Source organism: Stylophora pistillata, chromosome 9 (assembly GCF_964205215.1).
Source record: "Stylophora pistillata chromosome 9, jaStyPist1.2, whole genome shotgun sequence".
NCBI classification, from domain to species: domain Eukaryota; kingdom Metazoa; phylum Cnidaria; class Anthozoa; order Scleractinia; family Pocilloporidae; genus Stylophora; species Stylophora pistillata.
This window is the reverse complement of record NC_142527.1, coordinates 28,534,461-28,554,460: the sequence shown is the minus strand read 5'-3', so window position 1 is coordinate 28,554,460 and position 20,000 is coordinate 28,534,461. Positions and strand designations below refer to the sequence as shown.

The following is a 20,000-nucleotide window of genomic DNA, read 5'->3' as shown; positions in this document are numbered from 1 at the left end:
TCGATGCTTTGTGCCTTTTTCGAACGGGTAAATGACTTGTGTCCCTTTTCACCAAGTCTGAACAGGTGTCAGTGACGTAGTTTTATTAAAACCCGGTTTGTAGTGCGGGTAAAGTTAAGCCTAGAAATTACACACAATACTGTAAACAACAGTCAGTTCGCAGGAAAATTTATACGCAGTTACTCTGACTTGTATTTATTGTGACATCAAAGGTGCTAAATAGATGCTCTGTTTTTGTTAATCCAAATGCTGCCCCGAAGCGCAGACTTGACAGAGCTTGCAATAATTTATAAATTTGAATGAAGGAAAATTACGCCAATTTGACGTCGGAAAAGGGCAATTGACTCCAACATTATGAACTGTTCCTTTGGCCTGGAGGCAGAAATATTTTAAAAATGAATTCAAAAGGCGACTCTGTTTATTGTGGAGGCTTAAGCCTTCTTCTTCTTGTCACCTATTTATCAGCTGTTATCGGCTTTTGAACACACTTTCGAGACGAGCTGCTAAAGGCATGTTGATATGTTTATTAGGATTTCATTACCAAATTGCACCTCGCAGCTTTTGGCGACAGCAATGAAGTTATAACAGCCAATTGTGATAAACAGTTCAAAGACTTTCTGAAAGCATAAATTAACGGCTTGCTCTTTTTAATAAATTCACCTGCTGGCTGGTTCGTCTTGCCCTGTGATATGGCTGTCATTTTCTTGTGCTTCTCTTTATAGTCGCCGTTGTTTATTCTTGTGTTATTGCTTTTCGCGCTCACCGCAGACAAATTGTTTTAAACGCAATAAATGCACGGTTATTAAAACCGTGCTAAACAATGAAAATCGTGTAAAAATGATTCTAAATGGCTGTTAACTTGCAATGAATGAAGTAGCTCTCGGAATGCAAGTTCCTTGTTGTGCATTGTCCATGTGCTAGCCAATCTCATTTTGTCACATGTCTCAAGTTGCGGTATAGATAGCTTAAGGTTTTAAACCAAAGAACAGTCGCCGAAAGTTTCAATATTGCAAGTAATAATACACGCAGGCGGTGGGCGGTCTATGTTTAGAAAGTTTAATAAGATAGGTAAACGACTCGGCATACAGCAAAGAGATGCAAAAGGCTTTGGTTTAGCCGATAAAATTGAAAACTCTGCGAACACTTTACCGGCAGAATTTTTCCAAGAACGTATTCTAAGCATGCGGAGAATTTGTTTTTATGTGCTTGTTTATGAAAGGGACAGAGTTCAGCGTTCACGAGGGACAGCTGTGGTCGCCATTTACGTTCCTTCGCGGCCAATAATTTACTTAGAATTGTTGACCCCTGGTATTTTATTGGTGGAGAGTCGGTCTTGCTTATTGTTCAAGAGATTAATAGCCGCTGACAGCTTCAATTGGTCCAACTGTGTCACGTTAATACTGCAGACTGGAAAGTAGTCGCCTCAAAACGCATCCGTCGTACAGAAAACGCCTCTGGAGTGCCGATCGCGTGTGGTAGCTTTCATTGCTTACTAATGATGGCTTTTGTATTTCCTGAACGCCGTGCGAGTTTACAAAAGTTTGTCAACACCCGCGTACACAGGCGGAAAACCGAGCTTTATAAAACCATAACAAACATTTGCTCAGTGGTCCAGGAGTTATTGAAGCATGTGGAAGGCCTCGAGCCACGCTTCATCTCTTCTCTGAAGTTTGTGGATGGAAGATATCAAGGAGTTAGAGCATTATCTCCCCGCAGCTTCGAAGTGCATTTATACTTGAATCAAATGGGAGTTTTTAATTTTATCGATGAGGGCTGCCCGCCCGGCTGTGCTATGTTGAAACTCAGTGATGAGCGGAAGCGCTCCATGTCTCTTTGGACAGAGTTTATAACGGCTTCTGGCTACTTGTCCGCTAGAAAAGTGCGTTCGCGGTTCATATCTTTAGTCGCGGAGGCAATACGGCGCGGAGAACTTCAGAATCGAATTCGTGTCAACGTAGACAATCATTTCTCAGCGAAACTCACAGTACTAGAGCGTTACACCGTAGAGCTGATCCCGGCGTTTCGTTGTGGCTCTATCTGGCCGCAAAACGGATGTTGTTGGCCAAATCCTGATACTATTTGGCCTCCACAGCCAGTAATAGCCGGCATTAAACTACGAGGGTTTTCGTTGCTAGCGCGAGATCCGTATCCGAGTGTCAAAGGCGCAGGGTCTGAAGGCGATGCCTGGCTACTGTGCTTCTATGACGCCGAGGACATGCTCTTCGCAAACGGCGGGCGAAGGCTGTGTCTTAGTATGTTGAAAACTTTGTACGACAAGCACCTCGATTTATCCGGAAAGCCGTTGGAATATGTTCACCTAGTGATGTTATTGCTCTATGAATGCGAGAAACATCCCAGAGAAATGGAATGGACCGACGAATCGCTGATCGATCGCATCAACGGTATTCTTCTACAGCTCGTGTCTTGCTTGCAGTGTCGAAGTTGCCCTCATTTCTTCCTTAAGGGAGTGGACTTGTTTGGCTGTAAGCCAAAGCAGGCTTTAGACACTGCGGCAAAACAGGCTTGGAATATAGCGCGAGATATCGCCACGAACCCTGGAAGTTTTGACATCCTATAGAACAACAGGAGTAGCTTGAAATTAAGGTTCTTAGGCATGCAAACTATAGAACTTTATTAAAACGTCAGTTGTTTTCCGGAGGGACATGGGCTGTTTTAATTTCAATTTAGTGTCTTCTTAATTTTGCGAATGCCTTTTTGATTAAAAAAAATGAGCATTTCATGGTTGCCCAAAGGCTCTAAAACGCAGGTGTTGAGATTTGTGTCTGTCGAGATTCAGTATGTCCCTTTTTGTATAAATTGTATCTTCCTTCGTTGGGGAGTTTGGTTGTGTGGGACAACAAGTTTGAAACAAAGGGAAAATGTAGAATCTTAAATCATGGATAAAATTATACCACAATGTGAAGAATATTTGGTATTGAAGAATATATTTTCGAAATTGTGAATATATAACTTTTTATGCTCTCTAGCTTTAGGACAAGGTTAACCACCATTTTTTTTTCACAATGAAAACAAGGAACTTGAGTGCTTCACTTACATAATAAAGGACACCTTTATGTAGCATATGGCTTTACCACTGAATCTTGAAATAAGACTGGACAGAAAATGGTTAATTTTCTAGTTTTTCTTTCTATGTCAATTTTTTGAAAGTAGTGATAAGTTACAAGCGAATACCACTTGTCGTAAAATCTCCTTGAAGTTAGTTTTAGGTTGAACAATAATATATTGTTCCTTTCGCCTGCACTTAAATCTCAACAAAACCACTTTGTACTTATATTTAGTCTGTCTGACCTTAAGGAACAATGAAATAGGTTTATTTTGAGAAAGTTTAGTTGGAGTAGGCTAAATTTAGATTGAAAATATACTTGCAGTGAAGTGCTACTGTGTAGAAACTCCGTTATGCTGTTAAAAATATAACAAGACATTGTAGCCGACTGGCGTGTGAGACAGTAACCTGCAAAAATCGTATGTCATTTGCTAGCCTCGTGTTTAAAAACCAGGTGATAAACAGGCGTTGGGTAGTAATGTTACTGGTGAGGAAAATATCATAAAAATGCTCTAAAATTTGTCTTCGGAAAAGGAGTTTTTGTGCGACAAATACACGCGCAAATATGCAAAGATATGAAATAAAGTGTTGACGCTCTAAGATATTGAGATTCGATAGAATTAAAACTCCATTGTGTTTAGTCAAGGTCACTATTTAGTAATTTATCTTTAAAGGAGCAGTCTTATGAAACCTCCCTATAATTTGAAAACCCGAAAAGCTCAGTTATTTCATTATAATATGAATTTTTAGCGATTAATAAAGCCTTTTCAATAATAATTTTAGTTAAAAGTCAATTCTAGGGCGAGAAATTACGATTTGAAAACCGTCCCTCCATTAATTTTTGAAATCACGGCCAACTTATCTTCGGTCAGCGGTCACTCCCATTGTGACGTAATTACTCAAAACACTGTTGGCGTCATTTTATATTTATAGGGAAACCTCTTGAAATTTAGTGAAATAGTCTTAGTGATATAAAAGCAATATATACGATCAAAATACTGTTTTTGAAAATTAGCCACGAGCACGGCGCGTCAAATGAGTAATCTACGTCACGCTCAAAACTCGCCCCAGTCTTCTTGAGTCTGGCAATTGATTACGTAAACTAATAGCGGCTCAAAGAAAATCGCGAATTTGACAATCTTTCCGTGTGACAATTCGGAAAAAAAATTCAGAGACGATTAACTAGTGAACATTTCAAAGTTTTATGTAAAAATACTTGGATTTTTTGGGGTCCCAAATTACTGGGAAGTTTCATAAGAGTGCTCCTTTAACCTTTTCTTGGTGCCCTTTCTTGGTCATAAATATCTCAATAGTTTTTGACACTGCTCTTGGCCTAGTTGCTGAATAAGATAATTTTGGACTGTTTTTCTTGATGTAAAATATTTTACAACTAAATTATCCAAAGAAAAGACGATTAGACCTACGTTAATACGATGAAAATTTTGAATCGTTTTTTTTCCAACGAAAACATTGATTTAGTTTCAAAGCTGAAGTCACTGAGAAATTTTTGGTCAATTAAAAGGCAGGGCTAAAAAATGCAAATATACGCCAGTTGAAGAAATGTGGCAAATAAAGCATCGGAATTCACAGGAAAAAGACCTTGGCGCGTGTAAATATTGACTCTGCGAAGCTCAAACTGAGTGAAATTGTCTGCGAGGAACCTTCTAAGCGTTAGGTGGCAGCATCTCGATTTTTTTTTTGGTTGCTTTTTTTCTTTTATTTTTTTTTTCTAAGACGATTAAAATTATCTTCAGCAAGAGGGAATTCATAGAATATTAGTTTGGGATTGGAATGGTTCACCCTTAAACCTTGAGAGAGATTAGTATCTAAATTCTCCATACAGTCATACTATTGAACCGTTCATTAAGATCAAGAGAATAAAGGAAATGATCACCCACTTAAGAAGCTTTGATTGTTGAACGAATTCACCTTGTCAGCACGAAAGGAAATGTATAGGGAGGGTTTGGAGAAAATAGATACCGATGTGGCAACGTGTAGTAAATAAACTGGGGTTTTCAAAACATGGATCGGACTGGACGATCTTGAGGTCTTTCCAAATTCGTTAAAATGAACTTGAAATCATTCACAATTTTGTCAGTACATTGCTTTTTCGAGGGCTCTAAAACAATGAATGTAAGACTCAGACAAAAAAAACTCCATAAACGTATGTACAGCAGTAACCGTTAAAGATGCTCTTACTGCGACTTTGTTACAAATGATCTTACATTGCAAGGCCTCCAACTGATGTAATGAATGCTCTTTGTCTCCAGGTCCTCATGTATATGGACTGTCTTCATGGTAAATGGCCTTTGGATGTGATTAAAGCCGTATTTTCACGAAGATATCTTTTGCAGAACTGCGCGGTCGAAGTTTATACATCAACTGGAAGTAAGCTTTGTTATTGTGTTTGTGCACGGTCATAGTTTTAAAAAATTTGGAGCTCAAAAGCATTTGATTGAGGAAGTAGCTGTGGCCTTATGGTTGATACGCTGGTCATTGGATCGATCCTCGGATCCGACCTCGGATCCGATCGATCCTCGGATCGACCTTCGGATCCGAGGGTCAATCCCTGGCCGGGGTAGCGGGGGTCTGTTCTTCGGCTAAACACGCTTCAATCACAGTGCCTATCTCAACCAGAAATCTAAATCATTACCAACAGACTGTTAGAAAGTTAGACGTAATGCACTGGGGGTGGGCGATGAAGGGGTTTAGCTCTGATGGGGTAGCATCCCGTCCAAGAGGAAGCTGCTTTCATGTTGTAGAGACCGAGACAAACTCCGGTCAGCGGTGGGCCATTAGGATCGTGAGACTTCGCGTGTTGTGCCCCTCTGTTATCGGGGTCACTTAAAAACAAAATGAACCAATCACAATTTAGTAAACGAACAATGATTCCAGCTAAAGTCAACTGCCATTTTTGTAAACGAACAATGGTTCCCGCTAAAGTCAACTGCGCAGGTCAGTGCCTTAGGACCAAAGCATGCGAAGATTATAAAGAGTTTAGACGGAATTGATCGCTTGCGTCCTTTTCATCAAATTACAAGTTTTTTTATTGTGATTCCTGTATCAGAATGGAATTTTTCTCTATTTTCTGACACGATAACGTTGTCCCTGTAGACGCCAGTTCTATTTGAAATGTTTGGCTTTCTTTCTAACCTTTTTTCTTGTCCTTTTACCTTTTTGATAGCGTCCGCGGTGTTTAAATTCACCGACCAGCAGACTGTGAGAAAAGTGATTCGCGCTCTTCCACCTGTGGGAGTCGGAACATATTATGGAATACCTCAAACCAGGTACGCTAGTATTTTAGCCTTCAGCAAGAGCACTTCTGCTGGTTCTGCTTCTTTGTTTAAAGTTTACGTGATTTCTTTTTTTTTTTTTTTTTTCTGTTTGTAGGGCAGCATCATTATATTCTCCCCGCCAACTTTTCCAGAAATCCACCATGACACTGCGCTGGCAGAAAGGGGAAGTGTCGAATTTTCAGTATCTTATGTTTCTCAATACCATTGCAGGTAATCATATCGTAAATCAGTAATCTTATTCGTGTTTAAGTCTAAAAAATTTCCTCTCCTTTGCCGGGTGAGTTGCATGAATAAGCCCCTCTATTAGAACAGAGGTGCCAGTATATTGGTAATAGTTCTCGCCTTTCAATGCTGTGATTTGGGTTCTAATCTCATGTAAATAAGATTTGTTGTTGGTTCTCGCTTTCGTTCCAAGTGTTCTGATTTTCCGTCCACAAAATCCACCACACCACTCTCCAATGCGTTAGGGGAAATAGTCGATGAGAACCCCTCTTTTGGACTTGTCACTTCTGAAATCTCGTTAATTTTTGCTTTATTTTTGGTATTTGATTTTATGCGAACAAAAATTCAGTAATGTTACCGGAGCTGTTTATTTCGATCATTAAGCTTCCGGCTTGGATTATTTAAGAGCTGATACGTGTATTTTCACAACTTCTCTGGTTGAATGTCACGGTTTTGAGTTTCCGCGCATAACAAATAAATGTATAAATAAATAAATAAATAAATACGTAAATTGAAGCTCCCCCTTAGGGCCTTTCAGCCACAATGTGAACTAACTAAGTGCTTAAAAATCCCCACTGGCGGGAGGCAGACCAGTGGGCTATTCACAGAGCGAAGTCACGGAGTTGAATTCGGGGCAACCGAGAACAAATTCAGTGAGTGGCAGGGTGGAGGACTTGAACCCGGGCCACCAGATTACAAGTTCAGCACCCTAACCACTCGGCCACGCCGCCTCCTAACGTCATATGCAGCCTATTAAAACATTAAATGGGCCCTGTTTGAGCTGGGTCATCGACTGTTTTTTCTCGGCGGGGGCTTGTCTGTTCAAGGCTATTTCTATAGGGGTGAAGAATTATTTTTAGGACATAACTTATTTATTCAAGTATTCTTTCTTACCCTTGTAATGGCAGGTCGAAGCTTTTGTGATCTCAATCAGTACCCAGTGTTTCCGTGGGTTTTGACCAATTACGAGTCAGACACATTGGACCTGACTGATTCTAACAACTATAGGGACCTGTCCAAGGTAAGGTGCTCAACAAAGGATATTCGCCATTTCCTTCGCGTGCGGAGGTCATAGTGCACCGGTATCTGCAACTTTCTCCCCTTTCCACAATTAACGACGTTCCAAACTCTTGTTCTGGGTCCGAGATGAGGTACATTTGTGTGGCTGTTAGATTTGTAAATCATTGTGGGCGAAATTACATTCCTCTGCTCGAGACCGCGGATTGAAGAACGGTGTGGGTGGCCCTTAGCCTTTCTTTTTCCCATAACGATGAACAACTTCGAATTGTCATGATTAAAAATACTCTTATTAACGCAGTTTTTTCGTATGTTTTAGTGCGAACTTGAGAGCGATGGCCTTGATTGTAAATTTTTCCAGCTTTTCTCAAATACTTCCTATTTATGAAGTGTGATTTTCCATAGATATTCATCGCCAGATTGACAAAAACAAAATATTATTTTGTGCTCTTCTGTTCGTAGCCTATCGGTGTTCTTAACCCAACAAGACATGCGCAGTTCCTGGAGCGCTATGCATCATGGGATGAGAATGACGACATCCCTCCGTTTCACTATGGAACGCACTATTCTACATCCGGGTTCACACTGGCTTGGATGATTCGTGTGGTAAATTGATTTGCCGTATTTACTCGACTAGAACATAAGTGGTCTTACGTGTTGTGTCTTTTCAAGCGATGCAAAATACATTTTACTGGTGCTTTTTTAAAGCTGTGTTCACAAAAGAATCGCAAGATGCTTGAAGGTTTTTGTGTCTGAAACACGGGGTGCCGAGTCTCGAAATTTCATTACAGAAGGCGCTCAAAAGAAGGCTGGCGACCGTAACTTTGCATTCACGGTCTTTTGATTTCTCTATTAACAGGAGCCGTTCGCGACACAGTTCCTGAACCTCCAAGGAGGAAAATTTGATCACCCTGGAAGGACTTTCTGTTCCATTATACGTTCTTGGAAAAATTGCCAAAGGGACACATCTGATGTCAAGGTGGGTGCGAAACCATTCATTATTTTGTCTGCTGGCAGTGATGAGTGTGCGCATGCGAATACCAAACTATGCGACATGTAAACAATATTACGCATGATGTTTCTGGTCTTTTATGTTTTGTATTGAGGTTCTCTTGTATTTTTTTTTTTTTTTTTGCAGGAGCTCATTCCAGAGCTGTACTATCTCCCGGAGATGTTTTTGAACTCAAATAATGTAAGAGCCAATCTGTTTTAATGCGAAGGCAGATTTCCCCGTCAATCTTCAAACACTAGCTACTTGTAAAGTAAGGTTTTGGATACAAAGCCCGTTTGCTAATACTTAACTTGCCTTTGTTTTTCAGTTCACGTTTGGTATTGATGATGATGGATTGGTCATTGACGATGTGGAGCTTCCCAAATGGGCGTCAAGTCCTGAGGAATTTGTTATGTTACACAGAGCTGTAAGTGCTCTCCTGTGGTTGTTATATGCAGTGATACTTGTGAATTCTGTTGGCGTCGCAGTAAGTGACGTCTGACCAGCGATTGGGCGGTTGAAGTCCAGCAGTGGGATTAATCACCTTCATTCAGCAATTTATGACACGATTCTGAAGTTTGTTTCGCTTCTTTCAGGTTCAAAGAAAAGCCGGCCGAATGTCCTTTAATAATAATAATAATAATAATAATAATAATAATAATAATAATAATAATAATAATAATTAATAATAATTGCGCAAATTAACATGTGGATATGATCAAATGCGCATCACAACACTTTTCGGGGGACTTTGGCCGGACTGCATCAGCAGTTTACAAACAATCGAAGGAAACTTATTTGAAGATGTCCCCTTTCCCTCCTCCCCCCCCCCCCCCCCTCAATTCTCAGTAAACAGACTAATGAACAGCCAGGCACTTTTAAATGCGCTCGTGCACGATGCAAAACGTGTCCTTTCATTCACAACACTGATAAAATATCGGGACCTAAAAGATCCATTAAGATCACCGATCACTTCACGTGCACCTCCGCCAATGTAATCTATTGCATAACTTCCACTTATTGCAAAAGATATACATCGGCGAAACAGGCAGAAGACTAGGTGACCGATTCCGAGAACACCTTCGAGACGTGGAAAGGAATGACAAGGACACATCGAAACCAGTCGCTAGACATTTTAATTTACCTAATCATTCTAAGCAACATATGGCAATCTGCGGTCTTTCCTTACGCTTAGGTAGCACGGAAAGCCGTAAAAATCTTGAACAAAAGCTCATCTTTCAAACCGGTAGTCTAAATCCCACAGGGATCAACGAACGCTTTTCATTCCATTAATTTATTCTTGTTTTTCTCGTTGCCATGTTTCCACCAATAACGTAGCTCCATTTTCTGCCTTTAAAAGCACACACAACCCACAATTCCTCTATTCGCTCCGACGAAGGGCTAACGCTCGAAACGTCAGCTTTTGTAATCGTTACGGTGGCCAATTTACCACTTCAACTTTGTTGATATATCCAAGTTATTTCGTTACCCACACCGACGCAGCCCCAAACAGTTTCTTTCGAAACTATCAGCCTTTATTCTAAGTAAACAGGCCAGACCACATCACAGTAATATCGTGAGTGGGTTCTTTAACGTCCCCTGCCTAACCAAATTAACTAATTATTAGATGCAGGATACGGGACCTACGGTTTATTCGTCCTTATCCGAGAAGACTAGAATGTCTATCCATTTCTTGATATCATAGAAAGGTAGCGCATTCTCCTCAGTTATTTTAAGACCTTGAGTGTTGGTCCGGCCGGGGCTCAAACCCTCAACCTCGACCTCCCGCACAACAGTCCAGCGGTCTAACCAATTGAGCTAATTGGGAGGCGGTAATGTAATTTCTTTTATTTCTTTCAGGCCCTGGAATCGAGATATGTGTCTGCTCATCTACATGAATGGGTGGACTTAATATTTGGATTTAAACAGAAAGGTAAAGTAAAGGCAAAAAAAGCAACAAAGCAGCAGCACCATTAGCTTCGATTAACCTTGCTGTTGTGAGCCCGATCGCGGGCCAAATAGCGGCTCTTTATCGAACCTATCAAAGCCGCTATCTTTCCTACGCGTTAGTGGTAGATGATTGGTATAAGTTCCTAGTTGCTGTAAGGTTCCCACACATTCACATGCAATTTGCTTCAGTTTCATATTTTCTCGTACTTGACGCGTACTGAAAGTTTCCCGCGCCTGACGTGGATTACATGTTTTCTTTCTCAAGACCTCTTAAAATTGCTCTTCTTTCAATCAGCGAGTAACTTTTCCTTTTTTTCGATAGGTCCTGAGGCAGAAAAGGCCACCAATGTATTTTTTCACCTCACTTACGAGGGCAATGTAGATCTGGACTCCATTGCTGATCCTGTCATGAGAGAGGTTAGCGCTGTTTCACTGTTTTTATTTAGTGAGTTGTCTCACTAGAAGACTTCCTTTTTACAACTGGAGTTAGTTTTCAGTAAATCCCGCCTTCAGATTGCTCTGGTCTCATGAAGAAATCGGCAGGGCTACATGTTAACACTTCCCTACTTTTACCACATGCTATTAGATTGTTGACACACCCGACATTGGGGTTCATTTTGGAATGTAAGGATACCTTTCTTGTATTCTGTAACCGTGACTGTTGGTAATATTTGTAGGCCGTGGAGCAACAGATCAAAAGTTTTGGTCAAACGCCATCTCAGTTGTTACATGAACCACATGTTCCACGGATTCCGCCAGAAACTCCGGTATATAAATATTTAATTTAATTTAATTTTTTTTTTGACAACCTTATCTTATTCTTTAAGTTGTTTCTGAGAATCTTTCACCAAACCCTTTTTTTTCTTTTGTTTTCGTTTTGTGAGCAACAAGTGGATTTTCTCTACTGCTCGGGCGCTTTGTGTTTGAAATCTACCAGTGAAGAAATGTAAAAATCGCGCGAAAATTGTGCCTAGATTTTTGCGTGTCGTTAGAAGTGTTGTCAAGTGAACAGCTTAATCTTTTAAGTTTCAAATGTAGAAATTTACCTGTTAGAATGAAATGACTGAAGGAAATGACTGAAGGAAATGAAATCCATCTTATTTGAGAGAATAGCATGAGCCAGTTTGCTGTTCGTAATTTTTCCGGTTTGATTTGGAATTAGATGCGTGGGATTGATTAATTGTGGGGTTTTAAATTAATTGAAGTGGATTCTAATAACTTTTTGTGTCTATTTTTGTCAGATTACGGAAGAAGAGGAGCCCTTTAAAAGTACGTGTGCACATCTTTGTAGCTTTCGACTATGGAACTGGACTCTCTTTGTTGCAATGGCGATGCGCCGAAAGTTGTATTCCTCCTGTGACTTTCTAAGGCTTGAAACAAAACTACGTCATGAGTAATGATTTAATTCGTTGGTTTTTTTTTTTTTCACACAGGTATATATTTAACCTTCAAAGTTACGTCTGATGTCCCTGTGACTCATGTAGCTGCCAACACCGACTCCTCTGTCCCCTCCCCTGCTGTCGTGACAATTAGTTGTAACCAGTGCTTCTCGGTCAACAAGTGGATTACATCAGGTAAGGGCCAGGGAAGAGTGGAAAGCTGATAATTCCTTATTGCCTAGCCTCACGGAAATTAAAATTTTCCCCTGAGCAGCTACAATTGACTTAACAATGATACTCGAACGAGTAGAGCAAAATTGTCATTGCGCAACGAGACTTACTCGCATAGTCATCGAAGCTATCTCAGTATCTCTAGCTGGAAGTGAAAAGGAGCATTTCGCTATTCCTGGATCGCTGTGTTTGGAGAGGCAGTATGTGAGTACCTTCCTTCCCCCTGTTATGGCATGAAATTGATTTTGGTCCTTTAGTTTTGCAGCTTTGCTCGTTATTGTTGAGCACTGCCGGGCAAAAAAGAGATAATCGATATGCAATGGGTTTGTAGTGTTTGCTTATGACATTTTATTTTTGTCGTAAATGAATCATGAAAAGCTGCAACTAGGAAGAGTTCAGTTGTGAAATACTGAAGCTGATCACCAAATTGCAATAAGAAACTATAAATGTTTTGAAAGTGGTCCAAGATAACCTTGTTTGTTTGTTTTTCTTTAGCAGACCCAAAGCGAAGTCTTCGAGGAGTACAAGTTGAGCAAGATCCTATGTTAGGTGGGTAATCAAACTCTGTCTCCCATTTTGCCTGATCTGTTCCCCTGAAACTTGACATTGTGCTTTACTTTTACAGCAACATCCGCTGGACGGCAGAAGCGTCAACTCGGTGAACCCTTGGACCAGTCTGTCACACCGTGCGCCTGCTGCTTCGTGGTGACTGCTGACAACAAATATATCATGGCTTGCGGCTATTGGGATAACAGCTTTAAGTGTTTCTCAGCGGATGGTGGTACGTTTTGGTTTCTTTCCAGACTAAATATAACTCATGCAATTGAAATAAGTGTGAGGGTGCCTTATATTCTTTCCCTGTTAAATGCTCGCGGCATCGAGATAACTGTAAAATTACAGCTGCATGTATCTTGGGATTTTCTCTACATACATCTTGTGTCTTCATTCCACAGGAAAATTAACGCAGTGTGTGTTTGGTCATTGGGATGTGGTCACGTGCTTGGCCTACTCACGTCACGTGGGGCTGATTGGTGGAGACGCACTCGTTGTATCGGGGTCACGTGATGCTACAGTATTAGTTTGGCGGTGGAGTGAAAAATTGCAGAGAGTAGCAGCAACGGACCGCGAGGAAGGTGGGTGCTAGCTTTGAAATACTCTGTTTCGTTTCAAGATCGATTACTGTGTGATTTACTAATGTCACAAATCTGAAGTTCCCATAAGTGCCAAGCACCTCTTTTATTTGTAGCTTTAGGTAGAGAAAGTCGAAATTTAGAAGCCAGTTATTGATTTAGAAGAAAGGCTTTCGGTCTTGGCGTTTGGATGTGCCGACTTCGGAAAAAAAAAAGATATGGGATATGGCAAAAAAAGGAGATTTGTTGGGGTTGCCCTAGAAAATATTAAAATATGTTCATGGGAAGAATTATTGAGGACTCAGGATGACATATGCCGGGTACTAATCGAATGATCATTGGTTTGTAGCATTGGAATTGCCTTTTCTCCGTTAGATTAGATACATCACATGTTGCTTATCTGTCCACAGGAGACAACCCCTCCCCGTTGGCTATTCTTACAGGTCACGAACAGCCTGTGGTCTGTGTGGATGTCAATGCTTCTCTTGGACTCGTAGTCAGCGGTTCCCAAGGTGTGTTTTCTAGCAGCAAGCTGATGGTTGAAGAAAGGCTGATAGTTTCGAAAGAAACTGTTTGGGGCTGCGTCGGTGGGAGTAACGAAATAATTTGGATATATCAACAAAGTTGAAATGATAAATTGGCCACCGTAACGATTACAAAAGCTGACGTTTCGAGCGTTAGCCCTTCGTCGGAGCGAATGAAGGGCTAACGCTCGAAACGTCAGCTTTTGTAACCGTTACGGTGGCCAATTTACCATTTTAACTTTGTTGATATATCGAAATTATTATGATGGTTGAAGAAGCGCCTTCACCCTCTGACATCCTTATGCATTTTCTCCACTCTGTTCTTGACTTAATTCCATGGTTCTCATAAGGAGAATTTTTTTAAGCAATCAATAAATTCTTAAGCAGGTGATCAGTTCCTCATCCTCATGACTTCCAATATTTGGTTTTAGTTTTAATTTCAGAGCTGAACAAAGAGTTTCCAGCAATCTGATTGGTCGAGCGGTTCCTTATATGACGCTATCTAAACCGCTCCACGTGGTTTATATAAAATGTTAAAATAAAATGTTAATGAATGTTACTAAAATAAATTTCCCTTTGTTCAGCTCTGAAATTATACTAAAACAATTTTTCGCCGAAGGCGAGGTGAATATCGTCGAATAATCAAGGGTCACCAAGAGTGCTAATTTTTTTGTATCTCTTTCCCTGACAGAGGGGCCTTGTCTTTTGCACACCACGGCAGGAAATCTCTTGAGAACGCTGCGAGGGCCTGGGGATTGCGTCAGACCGAGGCTGTTGAAACTGAGCCGCGATGGTTTGGTGGTAGTGAACTACACAGACGGTACAGGTCATCTGGCGGTATTTACTATCAACGGTCGCTTGCTAAGCGACAAAAAACTAGATGATCAGATGCTGGTATGTTATTTCAGTTAACCTGCAGCACTAGTGGGGGAAATGGTCGCTGTAACTTATTGTTTCGTACACGGTGTCATTTGTTCAAGGCCTTTTGCTTATTTAACTGAAAATCCAAAAATGTGCTTTGTTTGGCGTTTTCTCAAGCATCGTTAATGAGTTAATCTTTCGCTGGACTCTTGATAAGTTAGTAATACCCAGGGGGTGTATTCCTTCCAAGTTCTCCTAACTTTCATCCAACCAATCACGTTTCCTAAGAAGGAAGTCGTTGATCTATTAATGTTTTCCTTTTTTATTAAACCAAAGGCACTGGCCCTCAATAAAGACGGCAATTTCTTTGTGAGCGGTGGATTCAGCCGATATTTGAGGTTGTGGCGAACTCACGACTTGTGCCTTCTGCACACCTATCCACCTTGCGACGGCAGCATCAGGGCTCTTGCCATCTCCACTGACCAGAGGTACGTCACACGCTGAGTAGGCTTTTTATTTGAGAAAGAAAATTATCGTTACGAGCTTTTGATTGTTCACCGAGCTGCTCTACGTTCTTTCTCTATCGTGTACCCTACCCGTCTATGGATCCTCCCCCCCTCGCTACCATGACTATTACCATGGGGATGAAAAAATTCTTAGTGATTACGATATTTTAAATATTTAACATTTCGAGTAGTAATCTTTCGTTTCTTGTTCTTAGGTGTTTGGTTGCCGGACTGGCTTCGGGCAGTATCTTGGCCATTGCCGTGAATTTCCCAGGCCGTCTATGACAACAATCTCACTTTCACCCTTACAAAAAAGAAAGGAGTTTTAACCATGGATTTCAATGAACAATGTCGTGGTTTGTGATACGAGGCTGCGACGACGAGCTTTTGTTGTGAATGGTTTAACTGTGTCCTCATGGACAAGCATCTTCAAAATTTAGATAATGATATTTGAATCACAAACTGTGGGCGAGTTCGTACATTTGATTTTGAGTGAATGAATGAGATGATTGTAGTTCTATGAAATTTCAAATAGCTGGTTGTTCATTTGGAATGGGTCAGTTCCAAGATGCCAAAAGCCTCCTGTAAAATTAAGGGCAAGTGTGAAGGCCTTGATATGAAGGTGGATTTTGTATTCTCGAACGAACACGTTTCTTCTTTTACCAGAAATGTCTTACACTGGGCCTAATACGAAGTGTTAGGATTTTTGGAACTCGTTAATGACCTGTTATAAGTTTAAGCGCCGTTTTCTGAAGCATGGCTGGGATATGTACATCAGAACAAATCAAGTAGAGCTATAAGCTCAGAGTTGGACGATCTCGGCCAATCAGTGTTGACCATTCCAAACGCCTGGCTACTAGTCGTACATGGTCAAACCGTTCTTTAAGACATTTGAATGGGTTTCTTTCAAAGAAAAACTACTCAGACAATTCATAAGGGCCTTGTGCCAATTTATTAATAACTTCAAACAAAATCATTTATTACTGTTATATTTCTAGCTGTTATATGGTTAGTTACTCTTTACCCAGACGTCTATAACAATGCTTAACAAGAACAAGTGAAAGAATAACCCAGCGATGAATATTATTACTGAAATAAGGGCCCAGATTTCGGCCTCGAAGTTCTCTTCGTCAGTTCCATACATGTTCCGTAGGGTATTTGGAGACCTAAATGGTGAATAATATATTTATTGCATACTTCCAGCGAGTATGATGATAAAACTGGTTGCCGTCAAGTTTTAGAGTTCCAAGTTCAAAGAATGTAATTTTTGCTTAAATGTTTAAAATCAGCATTCCAATTACGTTATGCAGTTAAATTTTAAGGATCTTAGAAATTGATGCCAATTGATGCTGTTTTTGTTAATTAATTGACAAGACCCCAGTCTTGATTAAAACTATGGGATATTGTAGTTAACGATGATCAAAAACGGTCCAGATATAAAGGAAGAAATGGTAATTTTTTTTAAAAAAGTAAGAGTGCAACAGGAAACTATCATAATGAAAATGTGAAGTGAAATTAGGATGACGAAATATTTGACTTTGAAGTTGATCTTGGTACTTATTTTGTTCTTGGTGTATTCACCCTTTTACCCCTGAGGAGTGACTGGCATCTAATTTCTCCTTACAATATCACCCCTGAATCAAACAATAAGCTCAGGAGAGTAAAGGAAATGATCGCCAATCAAAGAAGCTCTTGAATGTTACTTTAAACAAATTCTCCTTGTCAGCACCTTATGAAATGAATAGAGAACAGTATGGAGAACATGCATACCGATGTCTGTGTGTGAAGGGCAAACCCAGTCTCGCTAAAGCGAGTAACATACCTTCTCCTTTCAACATCAACACATAATCCAGCAAACAGTGAACGATAACGCTATTAGAGAGTCCCGTACGTATGTACGTACGTGCCTTCAGATTGCACGGGTAGGGTAGGGGAGACTATCAAAACGAAGGAAGGGGTGTCTCAGGCAAGTCTTGGCAAATGCACATCTTTTATGTTATTAATATTACGAACTTGGGAGCTCCGCTTTTAGGCTTGGCTAACTCTTTATATTACGGAAACGTAGCAGCCATATGGCGTTTTCATGATGTAACACCTAATCATTTTCGCTGATTTGCAAGAAATTCTAAAACAAGCAGAAAAGGAAAGTTATGAAAGAGATCTTGGGAGTTATGGATTAATTATTACTTTCGCCCCAGGAGCCCTCTACTTTACTTTTTTTCATCTACTATTTCATGACTCAGTACCCGAGGAGGAACTGGAGCCTAATACGCGGTGAAAAAATTCAACAGGTTTACTGATGCCCAGGCCCCCAGTAAATTGCACAGTTGCAAAATTACGTTTGGAGAGTTATGTAGCTTACATGGCGTGACATTTAGTATATATCTAATGTAAGTTATCATTTCACTGGAGTTACAAACTTTACAATGATCAATAATTCGTTAACATTCTACTGACGCATGTTTGGCGCTTCATTTCTTCTTTCCTTTCATTTGTTCCTTTGCAACTTGAGCGGTGGCTTGTTGCGCTTGAGCCTGTGCAGCTTGGGCAGCGGCCTTTTTCTTGTTAAAAAGATTTATCTCCTCGTCCTGGAAAAGGTAACACAACATTTAGTCATTAGTCAGAGCCCGTGAATGGAAACAAATAAAAAAACAAACCCTATGTTCTCGCACTAGTATGATTTTCGTTTTGGGTGAAATTTCTCACAGGCAATTATTGTTTTAAATGCCTATTTTTTGCGATAATATCTCGTTTATACTGACCCACAGTTAAGTTTCAGACGCGTTGTACTCAGTAGATGGACCAAGAGAGAGAGAAAAGTGAGGTTAAAACTTTAGGAGTTGTATTTTCCACCAAAGGAGTACCATACATCTATGGGTGCAGAGGGATACCACATCTTTTTTTAAGTTTTTCACCGTAACACATAATGACACCAACGGCAGGTGTTCCGTTACATTACGAATGACGAATATTTCCTTTTTTTGTTCTCCCTTACCAGCAGCCTTCGTTTTTCCTCCAGCTTCTTCTTTTCGTCTACTTGTGTCTTCTTAAGATGCTCAAACTTAGCATGGAGCTAAATGTTTTCCAAGTTCACCCACACAGTCGCAACGTAAGAAAAAAATAAAAAAATAAAAATAAAAAAGGCAATGTATCCGATGAACTACAGGTATTAAAGAACTGTGTACTGTAGTGATTTGGGTTAACTGGATTGCAAAACAGTGCATGCGTAGATACACAGTGTAGATAAGCAATACCCTAGAGAAACGTCTGAAGCCGGCGTGTGTCAACATGGTTGCCCATGTTGCTTATAATAAAAATCGTCTTTACATGGTCTTTAGTATTTGTAGTACCACATCAATGTTATTTAATTTCTAAGTTGCCAACAGCAGTTTGGATTAAACACACGGCCACTGTTGAAGTCTTAGGAATAATATTTCATTCGCTCTGAAGAAGGGCTAAGCTCGAAACGTCAGCTTTAAATTGAAACCCTTTATGGCGGCCGATTCACATTATCCACTCAGTCAATAAAACCAATTAGTTTAGATTTAAAAAAAGAGGTTAACACGATGTTTATGGTACTCAACCGTCATCGGCACCACATACCTCTTGTTCGGCTTGTTTTAACTCAGCCTCTTTCTCTTTGACCTTGTCGACAAAGCTCTGTCTCATTTTTTCCTCTCTGTTTTGTATGTCCTTTACGTACTCCCGCCTCCTGAGCTCGTATGTCTCCTGTAGACTGTGAGGTTGTTGGTCGCCATCACCATCACTGAAACCCATGGTTTCCAACTTGTTTCTGCGGTACAACTCGTAGTGCCCGGTATGTGTCTTGTCGATTAAGTCCTGCATGTTTGTTCTGGAAAGTGAGAAGCTTTGTTTAATGATAAGCGGAAGAGTGCACAAATCCTAATAGCTTCTTCCTTATTGAAGGGCAGACACGGAGACGACGACATTATCAACAACATATTGCTTTTTGTTACCAAGCAAAACGAATAGATTCACGCGATCTGGATTGTCATTTAGCACACGGCACAAACAATGTAATACTAAAAATTATAATAAAAATAATAATAATAATAATAACATCTTTATTTATCCTTCGACCATAGAGCCATTATTAGCGAGTCGCCTCATCCCTCTAGACAAGGGATAGGGTGCTGTGAGGCCAAATAGGAGTTGGAGAAGTGATCAGGAGAATATGCGGGAAATGCGTCATGAACATAGCCAAGAGGGACGTTGTTGAGGCAAGTGGCTCGTTACAATTGTGCGCGGGGCAGAAATCAGGGAGCGAGGCTGCAATACACGCTATACATAGAATCTTCGAAGCAGATGATACCGACGCGGTCCTGCTGATAGATGCGTCTAATGCATTTAATGCCCTCAATAGGGAAGCGGCTCTACACAATATCCGCGTTCTTTGTCCTGTAATTGCAGTCTACGCCATAAACACCTATCGCCATTCAGCCCGGTTATTTATCACCGGTGGTAAAGAGATATATGCCCTCAGCACCCAGCCCTTGATAACAAGTCTACGGGCCATGTCAGATGCAAAGCAATGCTGGTTCGTAGATGATGCTTGTGGAGCTGGCACTATCTCAGAAATCAAGCAATGGTGGGATGGTCTTAATACATTCGGTCCAGACACTGGCTACTTTCCAAACGGAAAAAAGTGTTGGATTATTGCAAAGCCAGAAAAGGAGGCACTTGTTAGAGAAGCCTTTAAAGATACAGCCATTAACGTGACAGTAGAAGGGCAGAAGCATCTTGGAGCTGTGATAGGTTCAAGAGATTATCTGCAGGACTATGTCAACGAGAAAGTAACTAACTGGGTC

General features: G+C 40.5%; 3 protein-coding genes and 1 pseudogene across 3 annotated transcripts in view; 3 read left to right on the top strand and 1 right to left on the bottom strand.

The window, feature by feature from the left end:
- The window catches only part of LOC111338253 (lipopolysaccharide-responsive and beige-like anchor protein), a 47,771-nt gene extending 31,052 nt beyond the window's left edge, over positions 1–16,719 (top strand). The window contains exons 35-54 of the mRNA XM_022944697.2: positions 5,335–5,452; positions 6,249–6,351; positions 6,455–6,570; positions 7,491–7,603; positions 8,062–8,205; positions 8,459–8,578; positions 8,738–8,791; positions 8,919–9,017; positions 10,451–10,523; positions 10,863–10,957; positions 11,218–11,307; positions 11,782–11,809; positions 11,974–12,114; positions 12,646–12,699; positions 12,776–12,931; positions 13,104–13,283; positions 13,691–13,792; positions 14,496–14,698; positions 15,002–15,153; positions 15,387–16,719. Coding sequence (XP_022800432.2) covers positions 5,335–5,452; positions 6,249–6,351; positions 6,455–6,570; positions 7,491–7,603; positions 8,062–8,205; positions 8,459–8,578; positions 8,738–8,791; positions 8,919–9,017; positions 10,451–10,523; positions 10,863–10,957; positions 11,218–11,307; positions 11,782–11,809; positions 11,974–12,114; positions 12,646–12,699; positions 12,776–12,931; positions 13,104–13,283; positions 13,691–13,792; positions 14,496–14,698; positions 15,002–15,153; positions 15,387–15,456 — 2,211 coding nt within the window. The 3' untranslated portion in view covers positions 15,457–16,719. The remainder of the gene's footprint in view (positions 1–5,334; positions 5,453–6,248; positions 6,352–6,454; positions 6,571–7,490; positions 7,604–8,061; positions 8,206–8,458; positions 8,579–8,737; positions 8,792–8,918; positions 9,018–10,450; positions 10,524–10,862; positions 10,958–11,217; positions 11,308–11,781; positions 11,810–11,973; positions 12,115–12,645; positions 12,700–12,775; positions 12,932–13,103; positions 13,284–13,690; positions 13,793–14,495; positions 14,699–15,001; positions 15,154–15,386) is intronic.
- Positions 1,020–3,714, top strand: LOC111338269 (protein mab-21-like 2). The gene has a single exon (XM_022944718.2). It carries the CDS (start codon positions 1,496–1,498, stop codon positions 2,576–2,578), a length of 1,083 nt encoding a protein of 360 aa, XP_022800453.1. The 5' UTR covers positions 1,020–1,495; the 3' UTR covers positions 2,579–3,714.
- Positions 16,105–20,000, bottom strand: part of LOC111338283 (septin-6) — a 10,497-nt gene continuing 6,601 nt past the window's right edge. Inside the window, exons 12-14 of the mRNA XM_022944736.2 lie at positions 18,775–19,024; positions 18,167–18,244; positions 16,105–17,759 (exon numbers count right to left, since the gene is read on the bottom strand). Coding sequence (XP_022800471.2) covers positions 17,643–17,759; positions 18,167–18,244; positions 18,775–19,024 — 445 coding nt within the window. The 3' untranslated portion in view covers positions 16,105–17,642. The remainder of the gene's footprint in view (positions 17,760–18,166; positions 18,245–18,774; positions 19,025–20,000) is intronic.
- LOC148724192 (uncharacterized) overlaps positions 19,354–20,000 on the top strand; it is a 1,977-nt pseudogene continuing 1,330 nt past the window's right edge.